Genomic DNA, 9,012 nt, shown 5'->3' with positions numbered 1-9,012 from the left:
CTCCTGCAGGGCACCGCGCCAGGCTCGGCTGTCTGTTCCCAGGCGCTCCCTCCTCCGCCTTCACCCCGGTGCCACCTCCGCCCTCTCCCTGCCCCGTGTCTGGCTTTGTGATTTATTAGTTGTATGAAAATCACTTCAACTTTTAGTCTTAATTTTCTCATTGGAATATGGGGACGATAATATCTACCCATAGTATGACCATACAGATAAAACTAATCTATATAATGGTGTCTCCTTGAGCTCCTTGCGCCCAAATACAAGATAGTAATTTAATCAAAGAGTTATGAGAATTTCCACATTCTACATGAGACATATAGTTATATATGCTACCTATCACTATATAATCTCTTATTTATAGAGTATAATTTTAATATAAAAAACATAAAAATACCTGTCTTCTGTTTGAATCTTTAAATGTCATGAAAATTCAATATTTTGTTTGATGTCACATTATTCTTTAACAAAAGTCTTCCGCTTGGCTATGCCGTAAGCTTAAATGCTTACCCTTTCTCCTTTCCAGCAGACTTCCTTGATAACATGCTTTTGCGAAGTTCAGGAAAATTAAATGTGGGCACCAAGAAAGAGGATGGTGACAGTACAGCCCCCACTGCTCGTCCAAAGATCTTGCGTTGTAAATGCCACCACCACTGTCCGGAAGACTCGGTCAACAATATTTGCAGGTTGGTCATCTACATTATTCAAACCTTGTGTGAACACAAAGTCCCTACTAAAGACTTGTATGCTAGTGTTTCCAAGAGCACGTTTTAGGGAATAGTGCCCAAGCCCACTGACTCAGAGTGGTGCCTGTATTTAGAGAAACCAGGAGTTGCATTTCTCCTGAAATGCTGCTCTGAGATTCTCCTTCCTCCAAACATCACACATGCACATAAAATAAACATAGAGCACAGGTCCCAGGCTCCATGTCACGGAGCAAAACCCAATTATTTTCTTTTAAAAGACCCGATCCCCCAAATTAACTCAACAGCAGGGAGTATCAAATGTGTGTTTTTTGGTTTTGTTTTGTTGTAACCATTTGTCATGCTGCTGGTGCTAGTGTTTTGGGAAGAACTCCCAAGCTGCCAGGATTTATTCAGAAACAGACTCTGGGAAGCAGGATGGTGACAGGGCTTATGAGAGTCTGCCAGATGACAGGAAAAACATTGTCAAAGTACTAGACAATACACTCCTCAGCAGATAATTCTGTTTGCATAAATATTTTCTAACATTTGAACCTGGACGCTTTGCCTCCTTCTCCCATACACATCTTTATGCAGCCACATCCATTTCGCTGGTCAGTGTAGCTGCACTTTCTCTCCTGGGTGAGGACAGCAGGGGAGAGGCACAGCCCAATAGGCAGGGTGGCCCAGGGCGAGTGGGCCCAGGTAGCCAGACAAGTGCAGGTCTCAGAAGTGAAATGTCAGAGCAGCACAGTCTGCCTCAGGAAGGATAATGGACCCAATAAGGAGTCGGCTGCTGGGTGAGAAGTGCAGGCAGATACCTGGGCAGCCATGTGGGGGCCTCATTATCCAGAAAGGAGCATGAAGTTGAATGCATGTTTCCTTCCTGAAACCGGTTTTTTGTTTTTTATTTCTTACAAAGTGGATCTCATATAAGCTTATCAGTATGTTAGGAAATACATAGCTCAGGAAAGAGATATTAACTGAGCGACAGGGAGGGAAGTGGGGTATACACCTAAGGATATATTTCCTTTAATCAGAAAAACAACTGAGCATGGTAGGGGATGCTTATTTCTTACCATTGGACGTAAGGGATTTAGGATCCAGAGAGGCCTGAGAGCTTGGCTCTTGTACAATAGAGCAAGGTTGGGTTCACTGAGTCTCGAGAGGTAAAATGATTCTAAGCTCAGACACTATTTCCTGGGGAACAGTGCCTTTTTAAAATTTATTTTTATTTATTTCAGAGAGAAAGGGAGAGGGAGAGAGATAGAAACATCAATGATGAGAGGGACTCATTGATTGGCTGCCTCCTGCACGCCCCCCACTGGGGATCGAGCCCACAACCCTGGCATGTGCCCTTGACCGGAATCGAACCCGGGACCCTTCAGTCCCCACGCTGGTGCTCTATCCACTGAGCCAAACCGCTAGGGCGACAGTGCCTTTTTGTAGTGAATAGAAAAAGTATCAGGAATTTTACAAAGTTTACTGAAGACAGTTAGCAGGCGGAAGCATATTAGGGGGCTATATTGCTTTTTTGTCTGAGTCTCTAGTAACTAAGAACAAATCTGTGTGTGTCATTTAAATCATAGTTCTGGTGATCATACGTTCAGGCTTTCTAAAACTATCCCAATTTCACGTCTTTTGTCCTGTTTTCCTTATAGGCCATCAAAGTGTCCTAAGTTCATTGGGAAGACACTGTTCAGGCAGGGTTAACTGCAATGCAAATCCTCTGTGTGGGAAGGGGAACTTCTATGTGGTTTTCTTAGAGTACAGGGGGAGGAGACGTGGAAGGAGTTGAACCTGGAGACTAGGGAACGATTGCCAGTGGCCACGTGGGCTGTGTCACAGATGTTGGTCTTATTCCTGAGAACATAGGAAGCCGTGGAAGCTAATGTTTAATTAAGCAGGAGAAACAGTGATGATTAGCTTTTTTGGAAAATTTTCTTTTCTTCAGAGTTTTGGATGTAGTCGAAGGAAACAAAAATGAATTTGAGAACAACAACAGTTAGGTAAGGGAAATTGAAAAGTGGATTCAGGAAGGACAGTTCGTGTGAGAGAACATGATCTTGTACGAGGGTGGTGCTGGTGCAGGAGAGGTGGATGTGTTGGAGAACTATTTAGAAGGAAAGTTTTATGCTGGTGAATTGTATATGGGAGGGCTTCACACGTTTCTGGTTGTACATTTAGATGCATAGTATAGCCATTCAATGAAGAAGGACAAAGGAAAACAGTCGGGTTCCAATCTAGGCATGTTGAGTTTAAGGTTTCTAACACATCCAAGTGAAAATATCAAAGGGTAGGCATAGGGTGTGGATTTGGAACTCAGATACAAGGTTGGGGAGGGAGTGAGTCAGTTTTTGCTATGGAACCAGTTCAAAATCATAGTGGCTTGCAACTAAAGACTATTTATGTATTTATTTTAATCCTCGCCTGAAGGTATTTTTCCATTGGTTTTTTAGAGAGAGTGGGAGGGGGAGAGACAGAGAGAGAAACATGGATGTGAGAGAGACACATCAATTGGTTGCTTCCTGCACACCTGACCAGCAGGGCCAAGGATTGAGCCTGCAACCGAGGTAAGTGCCCTTGACCAGAATTGAACCTGGGACCCTTCCATCAACAGGCCATGGCACTCTATCCATTGAGCCAAACCGGCTAGGGCTATTTATTTTTATTTTTAAAAAATTCCTTGTTGTACAAGTGGGCTGCCGCTGTGTTGAGCTATGCTGGATTGGGTGTGCTTGGCTTCAGTCTGCTACTTGAGCTCAGGCCTACTCCACATGTTTCTCCATTCTTTTTGGACCAGCAGCTACCCAGGGCATATTCTTTCTCACATGAGTGTGGGGGAGCAAACTTTCAAAGCTTCTGTTTGTGTCATGTCCTCTAACATTCCATTTACAAATCATATGTCATAGTTAAGCTCAAAGTCAAGGAGACTATGTCTAGGGTGGGGCATGAAGAATTGAGAACCGTACTAGAATAATCCAATCTACCAGAGGAAGACAGCCTTGAGGCATGTCATGCTTGGCTAAAGGAGGCTCTCCCAGGAGACTGAGAATTAGCAGTGAAGTCTGGTGTCATTAAAGCCAAGTTTACAGAGGGAGGATGCTGTCAGAGGTCAAATAGGATAAGAACTGAAATGCAGCAATCACATTTATTGATCTTGATAACTGCTGTTTAGAAATATTTAATGTGGAAGTAGCAATGGAAGCCAGATGGGAATTGGTTGTGAATTATATGGTTTCAAACTTTGATTTATGACAGAACAAAAACAAAAACAAAAACACCACTACAACCCAAAAAAAAACCAGCAACAATAACAATGGAACCCCTCAAAAAAACATGGGTATACCATGACAGTCAACATGAATCAGTTAACTTGTAGACATCAATAGAAAACTAATCTTTATTGAGTATTTTTATAAACTCTAGCATGTTTATTTTATAGCATTCCCTATAAAAAATGTAACACTTATCTACATTTTTCAGGTGAGAAATCTGAGGCTCTGAGGGGTTAAGTAATTTTTACTAGGTCGCTGTTCGTGCTGATATGATGAGAAAATTGTGGCCAATATTCCAAAGTCCTGAATCCTTGACCAGAAGCCAACGCCTGACACTGGCTCTCAAAGGAGTGAATATTAACTCTTAAGTGAAAATGCAAATCTATTTGCTAATGATATATTGACTCTAGTTGAGTCTCCTGTGCACAGAGATTAATTGTGGGTGAATCACAGGGGCTACTTGTGGTCCTTCGCCCTAAGCCCTAGAATAAGTCCAGCCTTTCTGCCCCCATTCCTGGAAGCCAAGGTTACACTCGTTGACCTTCAAATCAGTACTTGTCAAACTATCTCTGTTGAAAGACAGCCTCCCTCCTCCACCCCCCACCCCCAATAACTTGTACACTGGTACTTTTCTAAATATAATAACAATGTATTATAGATTAATTAGAAAAATAAATTTAAAATGCTTACAAATTATGTGCTCCTTTTTTCTATTTTCCATTAAATTCAACAGCTAAACGTATTGCTATACAAATTTCAATGTCTGTGTTAATCTCACAGACCAATAATAAGCTGTTTGCTGACTTGAAAGGGAGCACCCTTTGAGTAATACGACACTCATTCCTAGGTATGAAATTTCTAAACACAAGGGTGTCCTCGCTTGAGGCTTTGATATCTCTTAAGGTGTACATATGTGAAGAACCTTGAAGAAATAATAAAATTCATTCGAGCGACAAAAACACAGTATATGATGATGAAAAATACATTTATTTTTTAATGTATACATTTTATGTAAAATTATTTATTTATCTAAGATGCACCTACACTGAATTTATCTGGAAAATAAAAAAGTCAATATTAAGAAAAAAATTGTAAATGGAAGATTATAGGAGAGGGTTTCCTGTGCCAGCAAAAGTTACTGGCGTGCCATGTTTGGCACGCGTGCCAGAGGTTGCTCACCCCTGGTCTGGGTAGATCTCATGCTCATTACCACTCCCACATTCCTAGAGAGAATAATCCAAAATGTGGCCCAAATGAAGAGTGCATCATAGTTAAGAGATTCTGAAATCCCACATAGTAATTGAGAGAACCTGTGCCAAGTTTAGAGGGTTTTTAAATTCTTCCTGAGTACCATCAACGATTTAAGAGCCAACACCAAGGCCAAAGTCATTCTTGGCCTTGTTTCCTATCAGGTGCAGATGTGTGTGTTTCCAAAATCTGTGCCATTTCCACAGCCTGATGGCGTGCATGTTAGAGGATGTGGTGTAAATATGTCATTCATTGAGCCTTTTTAATATCCATAATTCAGAGTAAGAAGTGAAGCCGTTGTCATATCTCCCTCAGGATAATATCTGTCTTCTAAACATCGTTCCAGGTGTTATTTCACACTGTTAATCTTTCCCATTCCATTTCCAGATGCCACTCCTGGAACCACAGACTATCACTGCTTATCACTGGAGAGCTGCACAGTCTCCTTCAATCACTCTTTTTACATGACTTTCCCCATGCCAAGATTCGGTCTCATTTTCCTGTCCTACCAAGTGTCATCTCAGCCTGCTTTATTTTTCTCTATATATAGAATCTGGTCCCACTTTACGTATTTTCCTTTGTTTTACTTGATTTGGTCTTTAATAGTCATTTTTGTCCCTGAATCATCACCTCTCTCAGGTTCCTCCACTCCCTCACACAAGTTTATTCATTTCTAAAATTTATTTATTTTTTACTCTTTTCCAGAGACAATTTTAAATACTTTCTCCTTTATCTTATTGAGTTCAGACTAAAAATTCTCCTGCCTGGGCGGTTTTCTGCGGTTACTGGTGTAATCAGTCGCATCAGATGTTTGCACAAAGGATGTGTAAGTGACACCAAGCTGCCTACATGAGGAATTAGATGAGTCTCCAGCTGGGCTTTGAAGAGTCACAAAGGGTAGAAGGAAAAGCTTAGGGACCTTGAGCCTTTTTACAAAGTTTGTATTAACCCAGGGCTTTGAAAGCTCTTGCTGAATGTGGCGGTGTGAGTTTTTAGACAGGTGCTCCTGACCCAGGGTCTCCGAGTGTTTAAAGTGCACATTGTTCTCATTTGTTTATGTAGCTTCCATTGCATCCCGTTGATCCCACTGCTGCCCAGGCCATCTGAACACTGAGCTTTAAGATCTCTATTTATTTATTTTTAGTGGATGTGGAGTTCAAACCAATGCAGTAATGAGAGTGGTGGGTCCTGCATCAGAACTGGTGATTTAGTAGGAAGAGGCTATAACTTCAAATTTGCTTATGAAGTCTCTTACAAGGAGTAACTCTCTTTTTGTGCCTCTCAGTCCTAGATGAGAATGTTAAGTGGCCCGTTCATTGTTGGACTTAATAGAAAGTGAACAGCGTTGGGTTCTTTAAAACCATATATAGGGAACCATTGGAGATTTCTGAGCAGAGAAGGAAAAATAAGGTTTATCAGGCAGAATCCAGAGAGAGGAGCGAGGGAGTCCTGCTGGAAGGCTCTCAGAGCAGTCAGGTGAGAGGGAGTGAAGATACCTGCATCAGGTGATGGGGGTGAGAATATACAAGTGCTCTATGAATATGAACATTGAGACTGGTTCAAAATATCTTGTACCTCACTGAGAACAGACTAGAATGCTAAATCACTTGTTTGGCTGCCAGCTCTATGAATATGAACATTGAGACTGGTTCAAAATATCCTGTGCCTCACTGAAAAAAAGAAAAAAAAGAAAAAGAACAGACTAGAATGCTAAATCATTTGTTTGGCTGCCAGAGAAGGACAGAAGGACATATGAGAGTTACACGTCCTTGAGGATAAAGTAATAAAAAGGCATCTCATATATTGACGTATCAGAGGAAGAGCCAGAGAAAGGGGACAGTAGTAGTCATATGTATTTCCAACCGTCCAGTAAGAACTAATGAGAAATTGGGGTCCAAAAGGCTGTTTATGGTGCATTCGACCATAAACTACACGTCCTTGAGGATAAAGTAATAAAAAGGCATCTCCTATATTGATGCCTCAGAGGAAGAGCCGGAGAAAGGGGACAGTAGTAGTCATATGTATTTCCAACTGTCCAGTAAGAACTAATGAGAAATTGGGGTCCAAAGGCTGTTTATGGTGCATTTGACCATAAATGAGAAGAGCCAAACCTTGCAGGTTCTGGGCGCATACCCGCCAAAAAAGAGTAGCACTCGTTCCCTCAGAACTTGAAGCCAGGTGTACCCCTTTCTTTATTGATAGTCAATGCTCACTTGGGCATGCCCAGCATCTCTTGTGGAAGTTATTCCCTGATGATCTTTCTAGATGTTACAGACACTTGCTTACCTTTGGAATATTGGGCAGATCCAAGGAGTTTGAATCTGTAGTGCAGCGGTTCTCAACCTGTGGGTCGCGACCCCTTTGGCGGTCGAACGACCCTTTCACAGGGGTCGCCTAAGACCATCCTGCATATGGAATATTTACATTACGATTCATAACAGTAGCAACATTACAGTTATGAAGTAGCAACAAAAATAATTTTATGGTTGGGTCACAACATGAGGAACTGTATTTAAAGGGCCAGAAGGTTGAGAACCACTGCTGTAGTGCCATCCAAGGGCTAGGGTCACAACATGAGGAACTGTATTTTAAGGGCCAGAATGTTGAGAACCACTGCTGTAGTGCCATCCAAGGGCTGTAACAAAAATGTTATTATCACTGCTTTGACCTCATGTGACTTTTAAATTCTCAAATGCTTTGCCTTTTCATTAGTTAACATTATGTGGAGAGGCATTTCAGTATTGATCATTTTGAGATTCAACTCTTGTTCCATTTTGTCAATTACTTTTCTTTGCCTATAACTCAGGGGCAGCATTTTTAAAAAAAATATTTTTATTGATTTTAGAGCGGAAGGGAGGGGAAAGAAATATAAAAGATAAGAGAGAATCACTGATTGGCTGCCTCCTGCACGTCCCCTACTGGGGAACGAGCCTGCAACCCGGTTGCACTGGGAATCGAACTGTGACCTCCTGGTTCATAGGTTGACTCTCAACCACTGAGCAACACCGGCCAGGCAGGGGCAGTATTTTTAATTTGTAGTCCTTATTGGAATAAAATGATTGATCCTACATTCCTGTATACATAGCGCCACTTTCAATTTTGTCTAAAATGATTGCTGCTTTTGTTTTCTTCATGATCTTCATCTCTTGTTGTGATCACTTTCAACACTCTGGGAATGATGTGGCAGTAACTGAACACATGTCAAAACTAAGCTTAACATGGCAGCCAGAAGGCAGGATGTCCAGACAGGCTGGTGGAAGGAGTTAGTTGCCTCTTGTGCCATTCAGCAGCCATCCCTTAGTGGGGGATGGAACTGTTCCGCTCTGACTGGAGCATAGCTTTGTTTACATTTGTGCTTGCTGGAGAGTTGAAAGTCCTCAAGTAATTCTTAAGCTTCTATAAGAATAGAGTTAAAAGGACCAAGGCTTGGGTAAACCTTGTAAACACTGTACTCAGTAAAATGAAACAATACATAGAGCACCTTCAAGTTTCCTTTCTAGCTAGCAGTCTCAATGAGAAGCTTATAAATTATTTTTGCTTTGTTGCAGATAATATGCACTTGATATTCTCTCACCCTCTTGCTCTTACTCCAACAACATAGTTGATTCCTACCTTACTTGATGACTGTGGGACACTGTCTCTTTTCTCCAGGGTCTCTCTCCCTCCCTCTCCATCCCCTCTCTATAATTTTACTAGGGGCCCAGTGCATGAATTTGTGCACCTTGAAAGAACTGTGGGCTGTGAGGCTGCAGTAGACACAGGGATGGGTCTCGGCCCATCCTCCGCACCCCTGCCTGGCCCCTCCTGCC

General features: G+C 41.9%; 1 protein-coding gene across 10 annotated transcripts in view; it reads left to right on the top strand.

Annotated features, from left to right (window-relative positions):
• Window positions 1–9,012, top strand: part of BMPR1B (bone morphogenetic protein receptor, type IB) — a 219,215-nt gene that overhangs the window by 157,837 nt on the left and 52,366 nt on the right. For 6 of the 10 annotated variants that reach the window (XM_005880659.2, XM_005880654.2, XM_005880655.2 and 3 more), the window contains one exon: window positions 521–680. In XM_005880659.2, coding sequence (XP_005880721.1) covers window positions 538–680 — 143 coding nt within the window. In that variant the 5' untranslated portion in view covers window positions 521–537. The remainder of the gene's footprint in view (window positions 1–520; window positions 681–9,012) is intronic. The other 4 variants (XM_005880656.2, XM_005880652.2, XM_005880653.2 and 1 more) reach the window with 1 other exon arrangement.

The sequence above is a fragment of the Myotis brandtii genome, unplaced genomic scaffold, assembly GCF_000412655.1.
Source record: "Myotis brandtii unplaced genomic scaffold, ASM41265v1 scaffold645, whole genome shotgun sequence".
Lineage (NCBI taxonomy): Eukaryota > Metazoa > Chordata > Mammalia > Chiroptera > Vespertilionidae > Myotis > Myotis brandtii.
Note: the sequence above shows the minus strand (reverse complement) of the source record. Positions and strands in the feature narration are given on the sequence as shown.